The sequence below is a fragment of the Talpa occidentalis genome, unplaced genomic scaffold, assembly GCF_014898055.3.
Source record: "Talpa occidentalis isolate TD23 unplaced genomic scaffold, MPIMG_talOcc4v2.1 talOcc4.11, whole genome shotgun sequence".
Lineage (NCBI taxonomy): Eukaryota > Metazoa > Chordata > Mammalia > Eulipotyphla > Talpidae > Talpa > Talpa occidentalis.
This window is the reverse complement of record NW_023601104.1, coordinates 74,241,112-74,266,863: the sequence shown is the minus strand read 5'-3', so window position 1 is coordinate 74,266,863 and position 25,752 is coordinate 74,241,112. Positions and strand designations below refer to the sequence as shown.

General features: G+C 44.2%; 2 protein-coding genes and 1 long non-coding RNA gene across 3 annotated transcripts in view; 2 read left to right on the top strand and 1 right to left on the bottom strand.

Annotated features, from left to right (window-relative positions):
- ZFYVE26 (zinc finger FYVE-type containing 26) overlaps positions 1-7,234 on the top strand; it is a 60,727-nt gene extending 53,493 nt beyond the window's left edge. The window contains exons 39-42 of the mRNA XM_037503552.1: positions 144-203; positions 1,269-1,451; positions 2,287-2,331; positions 5,257-7,234. Of these exons, the coding sequence (XP_037359449.1) occupies positions 144-203; positions 1,269-1,451; positions 2,287-2,331; positions 5,257-5,460 (492 nt within the window). The 3' untranslated portion in view covers positions 5,461-7,234. The remainder of the gene's footprint in view (positions 1-143; positions 204-1,268; positions 1,452-2,286; positions 2,332-5,256) is intronic.
- A 961-nt stretch (positions 7,235-8,195) lies between these two features.
- Positions 8,196-18,638, top strand: LOC119239215 (uncharacterized). Its single transcript, XR_005123783.1, has 3 exons — positions 8,196-8,523; positions 17,704-17,837; positions 18,132-18,638. It is a non-coding gene; the product is annotated as an uncharacterized LOC119239215 (long non-coding RNA).
- RDH12 (retinol dehydrogenase 12) lies at positions 15,100-24,374 on the bottom strand. The gene is made up of 7 exons (XM_037503551.2): positions 24,078-24,374; positions 22,270-22,388; positions 21,595-21,750; positions 20,806-20,910; positions 19,987-20,196; positions 18,164-18,353; positions 15,100-15,877 (listed from the first exon to the last, which is right to left on the bottom strand). Exons 1-7 carry the CDS (start codon positions 24,143-24,145, stop codon positions 15,775-15,777), a joined length of 951 nt encoding a protein of 316 aa, XP_037359448.1. The 5' UTR covers positions 24,146-24,374; the 3' UTR covers positions 15,100-15,774.
- Positions 24,375-25,752: the final 1,378 nt, after the last annotated feature.

Below are 25,752 nucleotides of genomic sequence, written 5' to 3'. Positions count from 1 at the left end.
ATTCTGATCACTTTCGTATCCCCAGTGCCTGGCAATTACAGTTTCAACAAATATTTGCTGAATGAGTGGAGGGTCCTCATTCTTGAGTGAGGGGTTACTCCAGTATTAATGCTTCTTTGAGCATGTTTCCCTCTCCTTTTCAGGTCATGCTAGGAGGGAAAAATGTAGAAGATGGTTTTGGAATTGCATTCCGGGTCCTGCAGGTAAGGTGCAGATTACTCCAGTTATTCTGAGGGCAGTCAGCACCTGACCACTGTCCCAGGAGAGATCAAACTTCAGAAAATTTTATCCCAAGGAAGGCAGATTTACATGGACATCACAGATTAAAGGAGGTGGCTGTTACAGAACTGGGTCAAATCCCAGACTCTAGGTCACATTGCCAAGAGCCAAGTAACCAATGACAAATTCATCAGAAGCAATAAAATACCAGAAACCAGGTCCCCATAGCTGTTTCCTGCAGAGCCTCTGCTTGACCTCACAGGGGAATGTGACTGGATGAGGTGGTCTGGGGGTATTCTGTGTGCAGGAGGGGCCACAAGCAACCTCCACGTGTGCAGGAGCTGGTTCCAGAAGTTCATTTTATGTTGCTTATGATAAGAGGACACAGCTATGACTGTTGTTGAAGCAGCAACTGGGCCAGAGCACTGAAACTATTAGAAGCAGATTCTCTCCATTCATACCCTGCCACACAGTTGCACACACACTCTGAGGACCATCTGAGCAGGCAGGTCTTGAATGCACTGTGCTTGTCTCGAGATCTAGGACTTCATGATAGGCCCAAGAATCCTTGGACAGAGCTCTCTACACACAGATACCCTTGCTGGGCAGGGACAGGGACAGCATCTCCCAAGCTGTTTATCTAGTAATTTCTAGCGATTGGTCTGTTTCTCAACAGTGAGGCACATCTTAACAGCACTGAGGCATCCAGGTTTCCAGGAAAATATCCCATGGGAAAGATGACTCATTAGAGAATTAGCTGGTCTTGGGTATTGCATTGGTTTATTTTTGGGAAGTAACACAACAGCAAATGAAATATACCCTTTTGAATGTAATATTGCCACTTTTATGGTTGATTACTAAGTCTCTGCCTAACTCCAGAGAGAAACTTTGTCTTATTTTGTGTTGATTGATTTTATATATGTTTTCTATTGTGACTATAATCAATATGACTTATCTACAACAAGCATGGTGGGAGTTTCTTAAATGTGGTCTTCCTTCCATGTGGTCATCCCCGTCACCCTAAGCCCATTACCCCACATCCGTTCTAGGATTTCCAGCTGGACGCTGCTGCCACCTACTGCAGAGCTGCCCGGCAGCTGGTGGAGAGTGAGAAATACAGTGAGATACGACAGCTGCTCAAGTGCGTCAGTGAGTCAGGCATGGCTGCCAAAAGCGATGGGGACACCATCCTTCTCAACTGCTTGGAAGCATTCAAAAGAATTCCACCCCAGGTCTGTTCATGCTGAACCACTCTGTCTATTTCAGTGTCTTTACATTCCCCTCTTTATTTCTGTTCCCTATAATGTACCTGAAACTCTACAAGATCCTTTATCTTTCTGATCCCCTGTAGCAATGCCTCACTCTTTTTTTTTTTTATGCATACAAGAGCTGGGGTACAGGCCAGAGGTGTGGAGGATGAGAGGATCGACCAGAGACAGAATAGGGAACAGAACAGGAAGATTGACCGAAGTACACTGCTGAGGGGAGCAGCGGGCAAGCCAGGAGAGATCTGCTGTGTCATGTGGGCAGGTCCTGGCTGGCCGGGGATCGAACTCATGCTGCAGAGGCTGAGGATAGCTTCATGGGTTGCGTCTCAACCCCCTGCGCCACCAGGGAGAGCAGTGCCTCAACTCTTAACAACCCTTCCCTGGAGAGAAAATTCATGGTGATAACCTCTGTATCCAGAAGGTCTAATGTTTCACCTTGAGTGTGTGCACAGAGACAGAATTGAACTTCTCCCTGTGATCGTAGAGGAGGCCTGGCTGGTAGATGGCCTATAAAGCATGTTGTCTTCAAAATTGTCCCTTTGTGCCTTCCTTGTGGGATGAACAGAGCTGCATCCTTTTGTGAAACCCAAGGGCAAGCCTCTTGGGTGTAATTCTTCCTCCTCAAATTCCCAAGCTTAGTGTTATCATTAGATTCCCTCTTACAGCAAGAGTTGATTTAAAAAGAAGGGTCAAGTAAATAGCCCCACCCGGAAGTCAGCACTAAGGCTGGACTGGGCCCTGGCTCCCGTATTGGGGACGCGTCTGCCTCTCTTAACTACTATGTCTCTGTTCTGCACAGGAGCTGGAGGGGCTGATCCAGGCAATACACAATGATGACAACAAGGTGAGCAGAATCGTCTCAAAGCCCTGGGAGTGCTCATGAACAGCACCTTTGGCTTGCCTGTCTTTGCTGTCCCTTGCTTCCTACAACAGTTCCATATAACCTGTATGTACCTCAGCTTCTCTGTTCTCCAGAGGTGAAGTTGGGACCCAGATAGGAGTGTAGAAGGAGGGATACACAGGGACCATGAACATTGACGTGTGACTGTGCCTTCCCATTTCTTTATCCCGAAAACAAACATGTCCTCAGTTGCTCTTGAATCTCCATTTTCAGGGAAGGTCTCTCAGAGACTCCTAGGAAATCCCTTACTTCTATTTTCAGATTAATTGAGTGAATAAGTTCCTCAAAGTAGGCATTTTTTTTTTTACCCAGAAAGGAAATAGCTAGCTACCTTTACTAGTAAGAAAAAAACCCACTCAGGCCTTTGACCAACAAATGTCTTTGGTGTTTGATTCTCCAGAACAGGCTTCTGTTCAACTCTCCCAGTTAGCTCTTTCCTGTGTAGTAGGAAATCCATCAACCTTTGCCTCACATTGCCTTTCAAGGAAGGCCAGCCAGAATACAAGTTTCCCAGCTGCTCCTGTTTGTGACTGGCCACTGGCTCAGTCCACTTGCCATCCAGAAAAATGGGCCAGGAGAGGCCAGGGAAAACCAAGCCCTGCCATTTAAAATGGAATGCTCTGGAAGAAGAAAACTAATGTCAGCTGCTTACACAACCACAGAGCTGCTCCCCATGGCAATGTTGCTAATCCCTGGACTGAATTTGCAGGGCATTTTTCAGTTGAGGTTATTAGGGAGAATGTGTTACAAACATTTCTTCATTTACTTCTGCAACATCTTGATGAGGATAGAAGTATGACAGGAGTAAAAATAATTAATTTCCTAGAATCAGAGTGAGAACCTGACAGCCAGGAAATATATCCAGAATCCCTGATTCCCAGACTACTGTCTAATTCCACATCTTCAGGAGCCTCCTGCTCATCAGGACAGAGGCTTTGTCCCTGGGAAAGATGTACACAAAAATCTAGAGCATCCTTCTGGCTTTTTCAGGTTTTTCCTCTCAGCAGCTATTCTAAGTGATCTCAGGCCATATGGCCTTGCCAAATGCCAACTTCACTCAATTCCTATTGTAGTCTTTCTTGCAAAATGCCCTCCTCCTGGTGGGAATTTTTTTTTTTAAAAGATTTATTTATTTATGCATACAAAAACTTGGGTACAGGCCAGAGATGTGGGGGGTAAGAGGATTCACCAGAGACAGAGTGGGGAACAGAACAGGCAGACTGACTGAAACACACTGCTGAGGGGAGCAGCGGACGAGACAGGAGAGATCTGCTGCACCATGTGGGTATCTCCCTAGTCAGAGATTGAACTCATGCTGCGGTAGCTGCAGATAACTTCATAGGTTGTGTCTTAATCCCTAGCACCACCAGGGAGGCCCTGGTGGGAATTTTTTCCTGCCAACTCATGATGTAGATTTCATCAGGGAGCTGACGGCCAGGGCGAAACCCAACCTCCTGGGGCAGCAGGACAATGTCTGAACAGCGGGACTTAATCACGTCAATGAGTTCAGAATATGCCAAACATCTTCTAGTGATGGGAAGCCATCTGTTACTGAGCTCAAAAAAGGAAGATGTTAGTGAGCCAAGACAGACATGAGGGTGGAACACTGCAGCATGAAGAGGGGAGAGTCCCCTCCAACAACCAAGAGGGGCTGTCACGGCAGAAAGTCAGCTGCTAGTGGGGACTCTGAGACATCTTGTGAGGGCTCATCATTCACTGGCTTAGAACAGGGAGGTGCTGTGAGATCAGGGCTGGAAAGGATGGGAGGTGATATATAAAGTGGAGAGCATCTAGGGCATAGGAAAGTTACCACCCACCCATACCCCTCCCAAAACTGAGTCACCTCTGAGCCAAACAATAAAAGTCAAGTCAAACTGGAGTTAGTGCTTAAGCAGACCTTTCCTAATTATGTGTATGCCTTTTCTTCCCCAATTTCCTTTTGAAAGATTATAAATTCAACAGGTCAAAAATAGAAAATACCTCACTGTAAGGTGAGGTATGATAGAGCCTTCATTCATTCATTCATTCATTTTATGCATATTTTTTGAACACCTACCATATTCCTGGCCTTTGCTAGGCATCAGGAATACAGAGGTGGAAAAGGTAGACACTATTCCTGCCCTCATGTGGCTTGAAGTCTAGTCAAGGAGACAGATATCAATCAAATAATCACCCAAATAGCTAAAAAGTCATAATTTAGGCAGTGAAGTCACAAGAAGAGCCCAGGATAGAAGGAGGACTCGAGGGGCCTCCCTGGTGGTACAAGAGGTTAAGTCTCAAAACTATGAAACTATTTGCAGCCACTGCAGCATGAGTTCAATCCCAGGCCAGGGAGGTGACTCACATGGCACAACAGACTCTCCTGTCTCGCCCGCTGCTCCCCTCAGCAGTGTATTTCAGTCAATCTGCCTGTTTGCTCCCACTCTTTCTCTGGTGAATCCTCTCACCCCCCTGCACCTCTGGCCTATAACCTACAACAGTTCCATATAACCTGTATGTACCTCAGCTTCTCTGTTCTCCAGAGGTGAATTTGGGACCCAGATAGGAGTGTTTTGTGCATAAATAAATCTTCTAAAAAAAAAAGGAGGACTCGAAGGGACTAACAGGAGCAAGACTTTGCCTCCTGCCTCTTGCCCCCTTCTTATTTTCAAATTCTGAGCTTATTTGTAATAACTTTTAATACTATAAAGTAACATGGCTAGTGTCCGAGTATTTTAGGAATTACAATGACGTTAATAAAAAACAAGAACCCAGTCACTGATTAGGTGGGTGGGATGCAATGTTGGGCTACCTGAGCTCTCTGATTTAACTGTGTTTGTTGATGATTTGTTGGTGATGTTTCCTTTCCACTGTCTCTTCGATTCCCAGGTTCAGGCCTACCTGACATGTTGCAAACTGCGTTCTGCTTACTTGATTGCCGTGAAGCAAGAACACTCACGAGCCACAGCCCTCGTCCAGCAAGTGCAGCAGGCGGCCAAGAGCAGCGGGGACGCAGTAGTGCAAGACATCTGCACCCAGTGGCTTCTGACAAGCCGCACCCGAGGAGCCCACAGCTCGGGCTCCAAGAAGTGACCCTGGGCCACAGGGATGAACACTGTGGAAGAGGACTGCTGGAGATGTTCTGCACTCTTTCCTCCTGGACCACGGGAGTTCCCTGGTGCTGCCCCAGGTCAGAAAGAGCTGGATTGGCCCCTACTTGCCGTCTTGGGCAAGAACAGGAGCTTTCACGCAAGTGCCATGTTTCTGTAAGATTGTGGGTTCTGTGTGTGTTTGTCTAGAGATGGCCAGTTCTTTCTACCTCAGAGTGAGTGAGTGAGTGTGTGTTTAAACTCCTGTGTACTCATGTTTACGCCCAAGCATTTCTGAACAAACAAACTCTCCCTCACTAACAAAAGGCACTTTACTTTAGACTTCTGCCCTTCTAAAAGCCTTTCCTGCCTTTTGGTTCTCAACCTGGGTCATCCTGTTTGTACACAGACTCCTCCATGTGGAGACACTCTGGTAGCGCCTCATAGGTAGAAGGGTTTTACAGAGAATTATAAAGCAGCTCCAAAAGGATTGTTCCTCTCTCTAAAATTCATTGTTGGCTTTGGGGAAAGTGCTACCTATGGAATAAAACTGTTCCAGTGTCTCCTCACAAGCACAAGGAGTTACTGTGAGTCTTTGAAAAGTGGTCTGAATAAAAGGGTCCCTATGTGCTGATGTCTGAAAGCTGTGGGTGCATGTGCAAGTGCTCGGGTCTGGAGCCCCACACATGGGCAGGAGGGGCCCCATCACATTCACCCAGCAGGGAGAGGAAGGTGAACCGCTCCAAACAGGAACATGGGGAAGTTGCTAACAAGAGCAGAGCTGGCTTTTGTGAACATCCCAGCTGCAAAGTGAGAGGATGTGGCTCCCCCTTTTTGAGAGGCTGGGGAGAAGAACGGTTGCCAGGATCCAAGGATTGATGGCTCAGCTTTGTCCTGTTTGTGCGCCTTCAATTGGATAGGAAAACACTTCCTCTTCCCTCCTGCTTCTCTTCAGGAACGAGGAATGAATGTGCATAACCCAGGTCACTGAAAGCAGTGAACTTGTCCCATCACAGGGAGTCAAGGGTTGAGCCTGTGGACAAGGCTCAAGACAAGGGAACAGTGAGTGGGAAATAGGCCAGGTGCTCCTTTGATATGCACCGGTGTGTCTTCCCACACAAGATGCAACTGTTTTTGCGGTGTCTGTCATTCTTTGTGACTTGGATTTGTAAATGAGAGGCCTGAGAAAAGCTCTGCAGCTCCCCACCTCCCACTAACCCAAGCTCAGCCTGCCCATGTCATATTTGCTGCTGAGATAGGAACCGGAAGCCCAAGTCAGTATCTCTGGTGCTTAGAAACCTTGTGGATTTCCCTGTAAGCCAGGTTTTTAATAAGCAACTCGACAGGCACCTGTCAGATTCAAAGCTTTGATCCTGCTAGAGAGGGGAAAGACTGCGAAGAAAGTACTAGATCCCTTTGTGGGGAAATTTGACAAGTAACTCTTTTTTCTTTGAGTCAGATTGCATCCGTCTCCCGGAGGTGTCATTCCATGGCATCTGCTTGCCCTTCTGAGTCTGCCCCTTTTGCACTGAACCTAAGCACTTTATATAAATGGGTTGCAAGTTATGCAGCCCTTAATTTGGGATGTTAAAACCAGATTTTCCTGGCTTTTTGCGCTAACATTGAACTATAAATAGGCACTGACTAGACTGACATAAGACGAGGCTAAAGGCCTTTGAGCATCACATGTGTGTGGTCTCCAGCAAAAAATTAACCAATGTACATGTCAAAGGGTTGAATGTTTTACTGCAAACAGGTCACAATAAAGTATCTGTCATGCAAGTTTCTTGGCTCTGTGACTTCTTTGTACTATCTTGCTCTTAATCCCCCCATCTTTTTTCCCTTGTTCTGAGTGGAGAGAAAAGGTGAGTAGGAAAGATGGCCTTAACTCTTGAACTTTAAATAATTCCCATCATAACTACTGTCTCTTTGGTTAGGATTTATCTCATGTTCCCTATGTGTTGAAAACTACAGGTGTACTCTCTAGCACTAGAAAACTTTTTCTTTTGGCTTCATTTGGTGAGAGAAATAGGTAATACTAATGTGTGGCCTTTCTACCACTTGGGGCCTCTGCACCTGTGTGTGTATGGCCTCTATGCATGTGTGTGTGTGTGTATGTGTATAGGATTAGGATAGGCACTCCTGCGTTCCTGCCTTAAGACAATGGCCCACATCACGAGGCAGCCAGGAATGCCTAGGTAGCCATTGACTGTATGGCCATGGTCTGAGGTGGTCTGGGAGTTGCTCAGAAATTACACCAAGTACCTGCATGGGAAATCCTCCCTGTATATGTGTCCAACATGTCCCTTCTGTTCCCCATAAAGTTAATTGTCCTTTGTCTCCCCTGGACCCTCCTCCTCCTGCCTTCTTGGAGCATGTTTGCAGAATGATACTTGAGACAGTAGCTGTGATGCCATTATCTTATTTCCCCAGAAATATGGCCTCGTCCAATTTCTCATTAAATCAAACAAACGAAACCAAACAAATCAAAAACCACAAACAAAAGGTTATGATGAAAGTAGACCTGAAAGCCATCTGATGTGAACATGGTACAAAAATGTCACAACAAAGAACATTGGTACACCCACTCTATATCTAGGATAGAGGGCCACTAACTTTGTTTAGAAACCTGAGACACTCCAAAGTTACCAGATATCTTTGCCTAGAGCTGAAGCAAAGTAGATCAAAGACTATTAGATTCTTCATTCCTAAGCAACCAAATGTCAATAGTAACAGTAACTCTGAGGGAAATGACCTTTGCTTGGTCATTATCCTGACTTATATGTTGATAATGTTGCCTGTCCCAATCCTTAAAACTTTAATTTTTCTATAACAAATTCATCTAGGGTTACTGACTAGCTTTTAAGAGGGAGTGCTTTCCTGCTCCCTATTCATTTTGTTGTTATTTCTGCTTAGAACCCTTCCTTCATCATCTCCACTACCTGAATTAGAAACGCAAGGGGTTCTCTGTATTGACTATTTCTTTTCCCCTCCTCATTCAACAAGCATTCAATGGTCTATATCAAGTATTTGCTATCAGGAAAATCTTTCTATGCAAGCATTGCTGGTAAGTTGCCTACAGAAGACTCAGAAGACCTTAAATAGAAATTTTTCTCATTCTAAATCCACATCCATTTTTGTGCACCTAGTTTTATATCTAATTTTATAACCTCAAGGATGTAATTATATAAAATTCACTGGATCCATCCTTGATTGTTGCAGGACAGATGACCAGGTATCTCTGAAAACCCAATGGATGTTGATGACCAGTGATTTATGGAGGCTATAATCTACTAATCTGAGTGATTTCCCCCAGTAGCACTGGTGGCATATAGAAATCAGAGTTGAATTGCTTCAAACCTGGCCTTTGCTAGACAGGATGATCAAGGGGCAAGGGAATTGGCAAAGGAGAATGCTGGGAGTGTTTGGAGTGGGATGACAGAAGCTAAGGTATTTGAGGATCAGGAAGTTCATGTGTTGACAAGATGTCCAAGTGTGTCACTATCATAGAAATGAGGTGCTGAAGAGGAATAGAGGAGAAGGTCAGTGATGACATCTGGGAACTGAGTCTGAAGGCAGGTGTAACACACTTTCAAATACTAGTGCTTTGGGTAACCCATCTGTATCCACACTTACCACATTACTCACTTGAACTTCCTATAGTATCATGTTATTTGAATTGACATAATTTCGGTCTAGTCGTATTCTCTCAGAAACTTGAAGCAAATTCTCTCATGTCCAGTAAACACTCAATTTTCCCTTCATGCCACATTGATATTAAACCCTCAATAGTAGACATTGCACCTGGCACCCAAAAGGGCCCTCTTTCTGGAAATTTCCAGGTCCTGGCCCCTAGCAACCAAGTTAAGATTACATAAACAATAATGCCCTAGACCTAGGCAAGAAGGATTCCCTCCCTTGGTCATGACCTTTTAAGTCTTACATTTCACAAAAATATATAAGAAAATAGTATTTAAGAAATGTGTACTCTGTTACGAAGGCTTTGGGGTTTCAGCCCTAAAACAACAAAAGCTGATAGCCTAAGAGTCTGCCATCGTGACTAACATAGTTTTAAGTCCCAGAGAAATTATTGACTGTATCCAAGCTCTTTGAAGTGCTAATCTGAGTGATTTCCCCCAGTAGCACTGGTGGCATATAGAAATCAGAGTTGAATTGCTTCAAACCTGGCCTTTGCTAGACAGGATGATCAAGGGGCAAGGGAATTGGCAAAGGAGAATGCTGGGAGTGTTTGGAGTGGGATGACAGAAGCTAAGGTATTTGAGGATCAGGAAGTTCATGTGTTGACAAGATGTCCAAGTGTGTCACTATCATAGAAATGAGGTGCTGAAGAGGAATAGAGGGAATACAGTGCTACTGCTTCTGAATACAGGGAGGATTTGAACAAAGAGAACAACTGGGGAGAAGGAAAGACAAATTACTTGCAAATTCTCAGTCTGAGTGTAACAGATACTTGCATTAAAATGAGTATCTGTTTTTATTAGTGCTGAGTGTTGGTTCTCTTGTCTCTCTTCATATTTCAGTGTGTGTATGTATGCAACAGTTACATATGGAGACTAATAAACAGCTCATAATACTTTTAAATTAGTAGACATGTAGAAGTATGATATCCATTGTTGACATTGGCAACTATATAGACATTGAACATTAGAATTGAACATTGTTGCATTTTTATAAAAATTCATAGAAAAATTTTTTTAAAAATTAGTTGCATTTAAATAATTTTGACTTCACAGGTGCTACTCAAGGCCATAATACATATTACCTTTTAATTTTGATAATTCAAGTATTTTTTAAATCTATTTTACTATCTTTATATTTTTTTTAAAGATTTGTTTATATATACAAGAACTGGGGTACAGGCCAGAGATGCGGGGAGCGGAGAGGGGGTGAGAGGATTCACCAGAGACAGAATGGGGAACGGAACAGGCAGACCGACTGAAATACACTGCTGAAGGGAGAGTGGGCGAGACAGGAGAGGTCTGCCTTGCCATGTGGGTTGCTCCCTGGCCTGCCGGGGATTGAACTCGTGTTGCAGAGGCTGTGGACTGCTTCATAGTGCAATACTTAACACCTTGTGCCACCAGGGAGGCCCTGATAATTCAAGTTTTTTTTTTTTAGTTTTTTTTTTTTAAGATTTATTTATTTATACAAGCACTGGGTACAGTCAGAAGTGTGGGCGGGTGAGAGAATTCACCAGAGCCAGAGCGGGGAGCAGAGCAGGCAGAGGGACTGAAGTACACTGCTGAGGGGAGCAGCGGGCTGCAGGAGAGGTCTGCGCACCATGTGGGACCCTCACCCGGCAGCCAGGGATCGAACCCGCGCTGAAGAGGCTGCGGGCAGCTTCGCAACCCAGTGCTCAACCGCTGCGCCACCAGGGAGGCCCAATTCAAGTATTTTAAAAGGAAACCTAAAACATTTTAAATGATTTTTACATTTATATTTAGTTTACATTTTTATTGAAACATTTAAATTGCATATAATTTGAATATGATTACAACTTGTATTTTTTTAAACATTTATTTATGCATGCAAGAACTGGGGTACGGGCCAGAGATGCAAGGGGTGAGAGGATTCACCAGAGACAGAGTGGGGAACAGAATAGGCAGACTGACTGAAATGCACTGCTGAGGGGAGTAGCGGCAAGACAGGAGAGGTTTGCTGTGCCATGGGAATAGCTCCCTGCCCTCCATGCTGATTGTTTCATAGTGTAGTGCTTAACCCATTGCGCCACCAGGGAGGCCCTACAGCTTGCATTTTTAAAAATCTTTTATTTATTTTTTTTAAAGATTTATTTATTTGTTTTGTTTATACAAGCACTGGGTACAGTCAGAAGCGCGGGAGGGCGAGAGAATTCACCAGAGCCAGAGCGGGGAGCAGAGCAGGCAGAAGGACCGAAGTACACTGCTGAGGGGAGCAGCGGGCGGCAGGAGAGGTCTGCGCGCCATGTGGGACCCTCCTCCAGTGGCCGGGGAGCAGCCGGGGATTGAACCGGCGCCGCAGAGGCTGTGGGCAGCTTCGCAACCCAGCACTCAACCACTGCGCCACCGGAGAGGCCCTTAAAAATCTTTTAGTTAACTAAACTGCCACTAGAAAACAAAATATTGGATTATTATTGCAACATAATTAACCATTTTATTGAGATGAAAGCCATGTGAAGGGAGCAGGGTCACTCCCATCCCTACATTGGACTGTGACATGAGCAAAAAATGAACTTTTATTGTGTTAAGTCATTAAGATTTAGCATTCTTTATTACAGCAGTTAATCTACTCTTATCAGAACAAATTGTACCTCATGTTTTATGATCTTCTGAACTGTTTTTTTTTTAGATTTATTTATGCATATAAGAACTGGGGTACAGGCCAGAGGTGCAGGGGTGAGAGGACACACCAGAGACAGTGGGGAACAGAACAGGCAGATTGACCGAAGTACACTGCTGAGGGCAGCTGTGGGCAAGACAGGAGAGGTCTGCTGTGCCATGTGGGCCAGCTCCCTGGCTGGGGATTCAACTCATGCCACAGTGGCTGCTGACAGCTTCATAGTGCTGCGCTTTAACCTCTTGCACCACCAGGCAGCCATAAACTGATTATTTTAACTAAGACTTTATGTTAAAAAAAAATAATAGTTTGTAGGGCCTCCCCTAGTGGTGCAGCGCAGGTGGTTGAGCGCTGCGCTGTGAAGCTGTCCGCAGCCTCTGCAGCGCTGGTTCTATGCCGGCCAGCCCACGAGGGTCCCACATGGCGCAGTAGACTCTCCTGACTCACCCGCTGCTCCTCTCAGCAGTGTATTCCAGTCAATCTGCCTGTTCTGGGCCTCCCTGGTGGTGCAGGCGGTTGAGTGCCGCACTGTGAAGCTGTCCACAGCCTCTGCAGCACGAGTTCAATCCCAGCCAGCCGGCGAGAATCCCACATGGCGAAGCAGACCTCTCCTGTCTCACCTGCTGCTCCCCTCAGCAGTGTATTTCATCAGTCTGCCTGTTCTGTTCCCTGCTCTGTCTCTGGTGAATCCTCTTACCCTCCCGCGCATCTGGCCTGTACCCCAGTTTTTGTATAAATGAATAAATAAATCTTTAAAAAAATAGATTGTACACATAGATTAAATTTTGGCTGAACACCTGTGAAAATATACTGGTCCTATTAACATTATATACTAGAATGTTACATCAGTTATTTCTTGACTGTTAACATTAACAGATGATACATGCTGGAGGCGGAGAAAAATATAATGAAATAGGTGTTAAAATTTAACTTTATAGGTGAGAAAATTGAAGGTCGAAAGCAGGTCATTACTGCCTTAGACTAGAAGTAATGGTTGGGAAAAGAAGGTAAAAAAAATAGAATATCAATACTTTTATATGGTTCATCCTAATACTATCCTATCAGGACATAAGCTTCAACAAGGATGATTTATTGTGTCGTGTACAAGAAGTCTCTAGTTTTGGTTAATTCAGTGACTCACTATTTATCATCAGCAACCCAAGTTCTTTCCATCTTCCCCCCTCCCATCTTCATCATGTGAGCTTGGTCCTTCCCAGAAGAAACCTCTCTTATGTGTTCATTGTATGTGGCCTTATGCCATGTACAATGTGTTTTTAATTTGTGTGTGTTTTTACATACCTATGTATGTACCCATTTATAACAGAAAAGATATGGTAGCATGTTATATGTGTGTAATTTTTGAATATAAATCTTATCACACTGCAGTTCATCAATTTATCCAACAATATACATGTCTCTGCGTGTGTGTGTGTGTATAATTGTTACTTAATACCATTATTTTAGGAGTAATTACCTAAAAGTAAGCAAACTACTCGATTGTGTGATTAAACTAAAGATTATTTTGTCTTGGGCCTCCCCGGTGGCGCAGTGGTTGAGCACTGGGTTGTGAAACTGCCCGCAGCCTCTGCAACGCCAGTTCAATCCCCGGCTGCTCCCCGGCCACCGGAGGAGGGTCCCACATGGCACACAGACCTCTCCTGCCGCCCGCTGCTCCCCTCAGCAGTGTACTTCGGTCCTTCTGCCCGCTCTGCTCCCGGCTCTGGCTCTGGTGAATTCTCTCACCCTCCCGCGCTTCTGACTGTACCCAGTGCTTGTATAAATAAATAAATAAATCTAAAAAAAAGGGGGGGGGGGACCAACATTAAAAAAAAAAGATTATTTTGTCTTCCTGCAGTTGTTGGACTTTTAGGTTGTTTACAATATTTTGTTAGTATTAACAATGTCTCCTTATACTCTAATGCTAATTTTTTTCAGGTATTGAAAAGCAAAATTGCTGGGAGTAATAGTTTCACTATTTCTTCCACTCATATCATCAACTTATAAAAATAGCTATTTCCTAGATTTTTGCCAATATTTGCTAAGCTTTATAGTTTTTGACAAAGGTTTTTAATTTTAGGTTTGTAATTTTTTTGACTCATTGAAGACACCATGGCCTCTTATTTTAATTTGTAGTTCCCTGATAACTATAAACTTAAACTTTTTTACAAAGGTGTACTGACCTTTTTCTATTCAGCAAATTTCCTGTTTATATCTTTTGCAAAGTACTCTGTTGATTATTATGTCTTGTTTTTAATAAGTTTTTTATGCAGTATGGGTACTACTCCTTTGTCTGATATATATGCATATATTCCTGTAGCTGACTGCTCTCAATTGAGTCTGTCTCTATAACTTGCCCTCATTTTTTTTAAAGATTTATTTATGGGCCTCCCTGGTGGCGCAGCGGTTGAGCGCTGGGTTGCGAAGCTGCCCGCGGCCTCTGTGGCGCCGGTTCGATCCCCGGCTGCTCCTCGGCCACCGGAGGAGGGTCCCGCATGGCGCGCAGACCTCTCCTGCCGCCCGCTGCTCCCCTCAGCAGTGTACTTCGGTCCTTCTGCCTGCTCTGCTCCCTGCTCTGGCTCTGGTGAATTCTCTCACCCTCCCGCGCTTCTGACTGTACCCAGTGCATGTATAAACAAAACAAACAAACAAACCAGCAAACAAATAAATAAAGCATGCCTCTATAAAAAAAAATAATAATAAAATAAAGATTTATTTATGCATATAAGAACTAAGGTACAGGCCAGAGGTGCGGGGAGGGGGAAGGGGCAGTGAGAGGATTCACCAGAGACAGAGTGAAGAGCAGAATAGGCAGATTGACTAAATACACTGCTGAGGGGAGCAGCAGGCAAGATAGGAGAGGTCTGCTGCATCATGTGAGTCAGCTCCTTGGCTGGGGATCGAACTCGTGCTGCGGAGGCTGCGGACAGCTTCATAGTGCTGCATCTTGACTACTTGCGCCACCAGGGAGGCCCCCTCATTGCTACTCTTTCAGAATTATCTAGTGCTCAGTCTTTACTTTGCAACTCTGCCATTGAAGAGGCACTGTGGCTATTATCTCACTTTAATCTGTGGAAGTGCTCAGCATCTGTATAATTTAAGCCATTCTTATCACTTCTTAGATAATAAAACATTAGAGTTGAAAGAAAGTTGAAAAAAAATCCAGTTGGACAATCTTATTTTACAATATTAGATGGGTAGGTGTGTCGGGTGAGATATTATTCACTAAAGTGGAAAACTGGCTTCCCTTCCTTGTTCCATATTTCCCTTCTACCTTGAGAAAATAAATAAGACAATGTGATAGGTACATAGTCTTTATTTTATCTAAAAATTGAGACAAAGGAAACTGTAGAAAAAGAAATCTGCATGATTGAGAATGAGGTCTAAACTTATACAATTATATCTCAATAAAGCTACAAAAAAGTTTTTACTTCTTTTAAGAACTTGAGAAAGAAATGGATTCAGCTTCACACATTGGCTCTAGGATGCTCAGAGGAAAGAAATAAATTTGGCCAAGATAAGTCATGATTACCCTGAGGTGGTCCAGAGATGAGTTAAGTATTTCAAAAAGGAAAGAGATCAGTCAAGAGTTTGAGTCTATGTTTTTTGGGAATATGTAATGCTGATGTTCCTGTCACCTCAGCTGAGCACACAGGCTGAAGTTTCTGGCATCAGTGCAGAAATTGACCTGATTTCCCAGGCTCTTCCGCCATTCCAAAGGACTAGGATCTGCCCTGTCCTCCCATCTCAGGAGAGTTGTTGACTCTGCAAGTCTTAGAGAAGAATGTTCTGTAGTTTTGAATGTCTTGTGCCATGAGTCAATCTCACAAGAGAGTTGGGTCTGCAAAGGCTTCCAGAAGGATGAGGAGAATCAGGAAAGGGCAGGATTCACAACAACACCCAGCTTCAGGGTTGCTCTTTTCCTTGGTCACCTTTCATAATGGCAAAGACTGAGACTGATAAAGCTGTGGCTCTTCCACGAGCTCTACTCCCACTGGATTCCTAGAAGCTCACAGCTGACGGTCCACAGGCGCTGAGCTGTTTTATTATTCCGGGCTCTTGGGGACACCCAGGCCCTCTTGCAGTCACTGGAGGACAGAGAAAGAGTGTGAACATACAGTAGTCAAAACTGACAGTCTGGAAAAGCTTACAGCTTTTTTCTCAGAATATATTTCTAACTCTATAAAATACAGTAGATTGGGGCCTCCCCTGGTGGCACAGCAGTTGAACACTGGGCTGCGAAGCTGCCTGCAGCCTCTGCAGCAGCCTCTACAGCTCCGGTTCAATGCCTGGCCGCCCGGCGAGGGTCCCATATGGCGCGCAGACCTCTCCTGCCACCCGCTGCTCCCCTCAGCAGTGTACTTCGTCTGTCTGCCTGCTCTGCTCTCCCCTCTGGCTCTGGTGAATTCTCTCACCCTCCAGTGCTTCTGACTGTACCCAGCACTTGTATAAATAAATAAATAAATCTTTTTAAAAATAAATAAAATACAGTAGATTGGATAAAAAGAGATGTATTCAAATGCAATTTTAAAATATTTTAAAAACAAATTTGTGATACACTAATGCATATCACACAAAGTAAGATTAATATATTCTATAACAAGATCTAGCCCTGGGTCTAATAAGCAATGGATTGCAAAGTAGTGGCAAGTAGAAGTGACATTCTGCATAATGTGAAAATACTTGCAGTTTTATTGGTGACAAAGCCACAGCTATTGCTAGTACTCCTGTAGTACCCAGTTGAAGGAAATGCCAGATATCAGTTGGAGGTTAGTGAAATTAAAGATAAAATTATCTTTCCAACTTCACAGATACCTTGAATTCTATACACAGACCAATTAATCACCCATGAACCCCAGTCTAATCTCCTCCGTTAACCACTGTTTTTTGTGGGGGACATGAGGCATTATTGGATGGATGAGGGGGTGGAGTGGAGCATATGCTCATGGTGTTTTGTCTTTATATAGTATTTTTTCTAACAGTAAAAGTCCTGTACAACAGGACTAGGAAGATACAATAATGATTAAGAAGAAAAGCATAATATCTAATTGTTTTTCCCTACATTTTTATTTGCATATTAATAGAATCCTTCTCCCCTTCTTATATGCAAAACTGAAATCCCACTATATCTAGCTTAGGATGGATTTCTTTCTCTTGTTAAAAATGCCTTTTTTAACTGGATGTGTAATAAATAAGTGATCTTTAAAACTTGTTTTAATAATAAATAAATGCCTTAAGTTAAAGGTTAAAATCCTTCACACTCCCCCAACTTTTCTTCAAACTCCCTGGAAGTAACCACTAATTAGTTTTCTGTGTATCCTTCCAGGCTTTTCTATGTATTTATAACGAATAACAGTATGGTTTTGATAATAGTTTTTTCTTATAACATTGTATCACTAACATCTCCCCATTTCTTAATTATTATTTGAAAAATTTTATTTAGTGACTGTGCAATACTTTATCGTATATTTAAAGCAGTTATGTTAAATACCCAGACTCTAGCTCATGCCATAGAAGTATACTTCTATGAATTAATATATGAACTACACATGTGAACCATATATGAAATTTAAAATTTTCTAAGAAATTTTTTAAGTACACTTTCAAAAGTAAAAGGAACTGGGTGAAATTAATTTTACTACTATATCTTATATATGTACAGCACAATTCTAGAACCAGAATGCCTGGGTTTAAATTCTTGGACTGCAACTTACAAACTTTATGACCATAAGTCAGTTATTGTGTTATTTTGTGTCTTAGTTTCCTCATCTTTAAAATGGGTATAAAAACGTCTTCTACCTCTCAGAGTTCTGTTAACTATATGAATTAATATATGTCAAATACTCAGAAGAATGCCAAACACATTAGCTCAAGGAACACTAATTATTATCATTTATCTATCCCCCTGTTGTAGGACAATGAAGTTGTTTCCAGTGTTTCACTTAATTAACGGTGCACCAATGTACAGCTTGGGACACAAGAGCAGACTGAGTTCGGATGAAAGATTTAATTCTGGGCTACCCTTTATTGCCAGACTCTGATTGCCCAGTGAGTTTGTGATAAGGACACTGAAATATCTATTTTTATATTCCAATAGAGAATGCCAATCTTGGCAGTTTGGGGAGACAGAGTTCACATTAGGGACAGATTACCTTGTCCAGGGATAGTCTTCTCAAACATCTCTCAGAAAGTTGCAAAGCTTACCTGGAAACTGGCACACAGGCACAAAATAGAGCCATAAAAGCAACTTTTGCTGAGTTTCTGATATATGTTCCCTTAGAAAAGTAACCACATTTGGTTTACACTGGGCATGCAAAACCCTGTATCTCCCTGTTCACACAGATGGTGGAGAGAACCCTGCTGCCTCCACACACCTGAAATACTTGCCGCTCAGGGGCTCCAGGCCCTCAGCCAGGGCACAGTGCAAACTGGTCTGTGCCCCTTCTCGTGCTGACTTGACAAAAGGGGAGAAGAGCCGCCAGAGCAGACACAGCAGGAAGGAATGCCGGACCAGCTCAGAGCTGACGACGCCTGGGTGCACTGCATAGGTGGTGACCCCTGTGCCTGCAAAAAGGGCACAGTTAGACCAGGAACACACTCAAGTGTAGGGAAATAGCTCATGTCCTGCAGCGAAATGCACACTTGCAAAGAAGAGACTCAGGAAACATAACTCCAAAATTCAAAAAGTGCCAGAGAGAATCCAACTAATAATTAATTGGTCTTCCAAAAAGATGTCACCTTCCCAGATCTGTCACCTGGTTGAAGGTCCTTCTAATTTCAATGTCACCTTTATTCTGTGACTTCTGTCATAGAACTAGCAACATGCAGTAGCACCAATAAAAGTATCAATTATTGACAGTGGTATCTTTGAAATTTCTATTGGTGGGGCATAAGGGGAGCAACGTGGTTGGAAGGTAGAGGACTAGGAACTTGTTTTGAGTTGCATTTGCCTAGCAAGCATATTTTATGAAGCTTATGTTGAGGCATGATGAAGGAGGCAATGGAGACAAGCATGCCCCGAAGACACCTCCAGTACCTCCACTCTTTTCAGTAATTATAATATGCACAGCCTTTGCATAGAATATATTCTGTCAATGTATTCTGTTATTTGATTCTGAAAGAGACTCATGAGAAAGATAATACTAAGTTACCCTTTTACAGCTGAGGAAATTGAACTCTCATCAGAGAGAGTTTAAGGAAGTTGTCCATGGTCATTCCTAGCAGACTAATGTAAAGAGCAAGGACCTGGAGCTAGATGATCTCAATTTGAATCCTGCTCAGCTAGAAACCTTGTTTGAGCAAGTTTCTTAATATCCATCTATGCCTATCTCTTCATTTATAGAGTGGGTGGGAATAATAGTACCTACCTCACAGGAATATTGTATTAAATGCATGACATGATTAGTATGTGGTACAAACAAAACCCTCAATTGTTATTATGATTATTTATTTTAATGTGTGCCCTATTCTTTCACCTTCTGCTTTCTGATAGTAAATGCCCTTACTCCTGACTTTGGTTTATTCACTGTAGCAAATAAGCCAACAGATTCACAGATATTAGAGCCAGCAACTCAGTGAAAACTCCAGGGGCACACAGAATCAGGATTAAGAGCTATCTCACCTCACTTTATAACTAAGAGACAAAGTCTGGGGAGGCAAAAGGGACATGTTCACATCCACACAGACTCACATATGCAGAGCAAGAACTCAGGCCCGTGGTTCTGCACCATCAGTCCTAGATCCCTGACTGCAGGCAGTGGCAACTCTGTAACCCATCACATCGTGTGAACCTCAGCAAGTGGCACATAGATGGCAGTGCCCTGGCTTTGAAGCAGAGTACCCATTTTCCAGCCCTGACTTGCTACATTAACTTGGGCCAGTAACTGGCCCTCAGTCTGCACCTATAAAATAGCAATAATAATACCTGCTCTGCCTGATCCAAGAGGTGGTTGTGCAAACCAAATGCGATAAGATGTGACATAAATGTAGGGTGAATTTATGAGGTTCCTGACCTCATAATTTTAAGTTTCCTGAGGCCAAGAACTCTTGTTTTTACTCCATTTGTAACTTCCTTCTCTTTGGCACACAGAGCTACCACTGGTATGTGCATGTTTGACATCACACCTTCAGAAGCATCTGTGAACCTCCTGAGGACCTTGTATTTGCCATCGTAACCCTGGCCTTTCTCCAGACTTACCTTGGAGCTTCTTGGCCAGTTCACGAGTAAAAAGCACATTGGCCAGCTTGCTGTGGCAATAGGCAAAACCTGACCTGTACTTCTTCTCACTCTGGAGGTCATGGAAGTGAATCTTGCCAATATGATGCATCACTGATGACAGGTTCACCACACGTGCAGGAGCAGACTCCTTCAGACGCTCCAGGAGCAAGTGGGTGAGAAGAAAGTGGCCTGCAAGGAGAGCCAGCAGGGGACACTGAAGAGTGGAGAAGCAGCCCAGGCTCAGGGGATAGGGGCTAATGACAGGACTTCAGCCTTTGCTCATTCTCTTCTGGGTGTAAACAAATTTTGATGCTATGAGCAACTCAGTGCTAATAATCAGTCAGCCTGTGTTAGTGGAATCCTAACACAAGGGTCAGAGCTGTACGATAGGTGACGTGACATAGACTTAATCCAAACCTACTGGACCTCTGCTCTTGCCCCAGTCAGGAAAGATGCCTACTCTGGTCACAATCACACAAAGGTGGGCCTAGGTATACTCACATGCAGAAGGAAGGACGGGATTGTCAGGGGAATTAACATGTTCCATGGTCTCTACTCCAGATCCCCAACCTCAGTCACACCTCAAGCCCTCAAGGTTCACTGCCTCCATGGACCAAACCTTGGCCGTTGTAGCCCTCAATTATGTGTGTGACTCCTCTAGGATCTTGTACCCCCATACCTGGCCCTACTCAGCAAGCCCTGCATTGCCATTGCCCTTATCTAAGAATGACATTCCTTTTGGTATCTCTCAAGTTTGGGGGTTTCTTCCTCAACTTGCATTCTCTCTAAGATACTTACCCAGGTGGTTGACTCCCAGGTGGGTTTCAAAACCATCAGCTGTCTTGGCATATGAGCACATCATCACTCCTGCATTGTTGATCAGAATGTGGAGCTGCTTTTCCTCTGTGGAGCACAATCAAGGAGACCTGTGTTTAGCAAGGAGCTGGCTAGCTTCCTGTCACAGTCCTGATATTTGCTCCTTGCCTTTGGACCCATCTCAATAATATTCAATACCACTGTCTTTGGGTTTCTAATTTTAGTTACTGATATCTTTCTGGACACCATTCATTCATTCATGTATCCATTCTTTGTTTGGCATCTGTGTATGCTGGTTCTAGAACAGGCCCTTTCTGCTGAGTACTGAGTATTCAGTGGTAAAACATGACAGACATGGTTCCTGTCACTCATGGATTCTATAGTTCTTGGTAGAAGCTGGTAATTTTCCAAGATCCAGAAGAAGTCTGGCAGTAACACAACCTCATCTAGGTCTGTGGCCAGAGATGGCTGATTCTCAGGATGGAAATAGAGAGTGGCATCGGGGCCACACCTTAATGCCCAGGTGCAAGCCCAGACAGGGAGGTCACACTTCCAGCATTCCCATTGTTGATGCAAAAAGAAGATAAGGATCCTGCCCAGCTTCTCCACCCGCCATCCCCTTGCCACACCCCTGCCCTGCTGGTTCATGTGGCAGAACCTGTCTAGTGGGATCAGAGCTGGTTCTGATGTAAGGGTCAGAGATGGTCCAGGGTGGGGCAACCACTCCCGCACCCAGCTTTCTGCTTTTCTAGCTACCCACAGGTGCCTCACCTGCCAGAAAGCCCTCAGCAAAAGCTCGGATGGATTTGGTATCAGAGAGGTCCAGTTTCCGCACTAGCACCTGGGAGTTCTTTGTGTCAGCTCGGATTTCACTAGCGGCAGACTCCCCCTTTAGCACATCTCGGCAGGCAATGTATACTCGGGCTCCTGAGGCAAAAGCAAAGACAGGACAATGTGTTCAAACCCTCAACTGAAAAGATGTGTAGGAAGTGAGCCTGGGACTGTGGACAGAGTGTTCTGCCAGTCATCCCAACAGCAGTGAGTGGCTCTAATGCCACATCAGGATCCTTACAAGGAGTGCTGCTCAGTCTCCTTGCTATTAGCTTGACCCCAGGCTGGCAACCCTGGTCTTACACTGATTTTTAACATTGCTTAGTACGTCCTTTTATAATAATGGACTTTATCCGTGGGATACATGGACCTCCTTGTTTTCCTTACTTTATATAAAAGGGAAGGAGAAGGGAGGAAGGTAGGTTAGTTTAAAGTAAGAGAGTAAGTTAGTGTCACAGCTGAACTTGAATCCCACGTTCCTTGAATTGCTGCCTAGAGTCTCCAAACCCAGCAGGAAGAATCAAAACCCAGCAGGAAGAAGAAAATGTGGACAGAGCCCCCAGTGAGAAGGGCAGGAGGTGCTGCCCTGCGGAGACCGAGAGCGGAAGGACTTGCCTCTGCGAGCGAGCTCTCTGGCTGTCTCCTTGCCGATGCCGGTGTTGGCGCCTGTGATCACCACTACCTTCCCCGGAAGCTGCACGTTTGTTCTACAAACCCCACCAGCAAAGAACTTCCTATAGGCAAGGGCAACAAAAGCATTCATGCACCATCCTTCCCAGTCCCTGACTGAGATACATAAAATCCATCCAGCCTCAGTGAGGGATTTCTTTAAGTTGTCCTTAGGAGAGTCAAGATGCTAATGTTTCTCATCTTTCGGATAATCTTCGTTTTCCCACTAGGCAAGGGGGTCTCCTGTTCATCTGTTTACATTGGAAGGTCATGTGCTCAGAAGTTACAAATGATCATCTGGACAAAGACAATAAGTGCTCTTGAGCCAGGGCTAATAGAGTCCTTCCTGTTAGATGTAGATACCTTGTTCTTATCTCTAGAGGTTCCCAGAGGTCAACATCTTCCTTCAACCCACATTCAAACCATATGAGTGATAAGCATTAGTGAAACCACTGGTTCTGAGCCCTAGGTCTTCGATAAGCATCAACATGAGGAAGTGATGCACCACACCCGTGAGGGGTCCCATATGCATATATGGCTTTTGGGCTGCATCTCCAGTTTTAGAGAGCCAGATCTTCAGAAGCTCTCTGATACTGTTCTAGAGATTTCATCCATTCAAACCTCCCTTGTTCAGATCTCTGTGCAGAGAGCATCTTTTTATGTATAGCTGACCGTACAAGTTCCAAAAAAGAGGGGTCAGAACTCATATTTTCTGAACATCATCCAACTGCTAGGCAACAGACTAGACATTTTCTACAGGTGATTTATTTTCATCCTTTTTACCACTCTGTTATTGTCCCCATTTTACAGTGGTGAAAACTGAGCTAAAGAAGTTCAAATCAGGGCCTCCCTGGTGGCTCAAGGGGTTAAGTCTCAGAACTATGAAGTTATCCGCAGCCACTGAAGCTCTAGTTCGATTACTGGCCAGGGAGGAGACCCCCATGGCACAGGAGACCTCTCCTGACTACCCCACTGCTCCCCTCAGCAGTGTATTTCAGTAGATTTGTCTGTTCTGCTCCCCACTCTGTCTCTGGTGAATCCTCTCACCCCTCTGCCCCCCGTACCTCTGGCCTACACCCCAGCTCTTATATGCATAAATAAATAAAATAAATATTTAAAAAAAGAAGATCAAATCATTTGTTCATGGTGGCAACACTGGAATTGTACCAGGTTTTCCTGCCATGACCTAGAGCAATACTCTGTCCTTGACTTGTCTGTTTAAATTTCTTCATCATTAGCCATATTTAAATTCCCCACTGAGAACACACATTTCATTGACACTTCCAGAAATCCCATGGCAAAAGTGTCATCCCCAAACAGTAACTGAGCAGCATGTCAAAGGGAAGAGAGTTTGTTTCCCTTTCCCAAATGTGTTATACTTGACATGGAGCCCCTTGGCAATGAACACCCGTAATAATCTAGCAGAGATACCTTGAATAGTTACAGTGAGCAAAGGGCGATCTTCAGAAAAACCAAAGGAAATAGAGTGAAAGAGCTAGGTCTCCCATCTGCTTAATATTAAGTCATCCATTCAGTCCCAGAATGCAAACCAGTCCCTCCTCTCCCAGTCCCAGATGCTTCCTTCCAATTTTCAACATAGTTATCTGTAACTACCTCCTTCCTGACTGCTTTTTCTGCCCTCTCACTCCCAGAGCCTCCATCCCTTTCTCTTCTTTCAGCAGCTCAGAATTCACCTACTTACAAGTTCCATGGCTCCCAATTCAATATGTATGAGTTACTGAATTAAGACGAACCTGATGGAAGGAGCCATCACATATAAGAAAGAGAGGAAGGAGGTGAGCAGTCCCAAGGTGAGCAGCATCCTCTCAACTTCTTTCCTTGCTGCTGCTTAAGCAAAAGCAATGTTGACTCCAACTCAGGCTCGAGCTTGTCGTCTGGCTCCAACTCTTGGCTGTTTCTCTCAGCTTCTCCCTCTTGTATCTCCTCTCCCTCCTTCTCAGAACTCAGCAACAGCCTGGCTCTAAGCACAGCCCAGAATCCTATTTAAATCTGAGAGCTGTCAGAGCACAGCCTGCTGGGAGATGTAGTTCCCGAGGGAGGAAGATGGAGGAAAGAGTAGATGTCCACACTTAATAGCAAGAATGAAGGGGAGGGCCTCCCCGGTGGCGCAGCGGTTGAGCGCTGGGTTGCGAAGCTGCCCGCGGCCTCTGCAGCGCCGGTTCGATCCCCGGCTGCTCCCCGGCCACCGGAGGAGGGTCCCACATGGTGCGCAGACCTCTCCTGCCGCCCGCTGCTCCCCTCAGCAGTGTACTTCGGTCCTTCTGCTCCCCGCTCTGGCTCTGGTGAATTCTCTCACCCTCTCGCGCTTCTGACTGTACCCAGTGCTTGTATAAACAAAACAAACAAATAAATAAATAAAAACAAAACAAACAAACAAAAAAATACACTTTAAAAAAAAAAAAGAATGAAGGGGAAATTTAAACAATTTCCTCCTAGCTCTCCCATCCTTAATCGCTCCTCTTATCTAGGGGACTCCTACAAGACTGAATAATTTTAACTTTAGCAACAGACTCCATAAGATAAGTGTGATTTAAATAGAAATTGTGAATAAAATAGAAAGACAAGGGGAAAAAAAACCAGAAGAATAGTAAGAGAAGTCAGGAAAGTGGTTTCCCTTGGTAGGGAAGGGGTAGAGACTGAAAGGGGAATGTTGGGAGAGTCTGGGGGACTAGTTTTCTGTTCTCTGATATACGTGCTGGTTGCACAGGTGGCTGATTTTGTGAAAATTTGTTGCATCATACATTTGATTTGTGCATGTTTCTGTGTTTCATGTTATACTGTAATGATGTTAATGCCCACTTGTACCAGCCAAGGAAAGGGAAGTGAGCTCGTTTCAGTGCGTGAGCTCTAGAGTGGAGCTTCCTGCTTTGAATGCCAAGTCATTTACTTGCAAGCTCTGTGTTCCTGTGCAAATTACTAAATGTCTCTGTTAACTCAGTTTCCTCACTTATACATTGGGCATGATAAATACATATATATAAATATATATACAGATATAGTCACCTGTTTTAAGTATTAAATTAAAAGAAAATTTGAGAGACTAGCACACAGTAAACACTGTGTCAGAGCTGCTGCTGTGACTCACTTTGTCGCTTTTGTCTCCCTTGATATCCCCTTTGCTTTAAGCAAGGGTTAGGTGTAAAAAAGGGAGAGGTGATGAATGAGAAAGGCATTTCGGTTATTGCCATAAAAGATGCAGGAGAGGGCCTCCCTGGTAGCACAAGGGTTGAGACACAACCTATGAAGCAATCTGCAGCCACTGCAGCATGAGTCCGATTCCCAGCCAGCCAGGGAGCAACCCACATGGCACAGCAGACCTCTCCTGACTCACCTGCTGCTCCCCTCAGCAGTGTACTTTGGCCCATCTGCCTGTTCTGTTCCCCACTCTGTCTCTGGTGAATCCTCTCA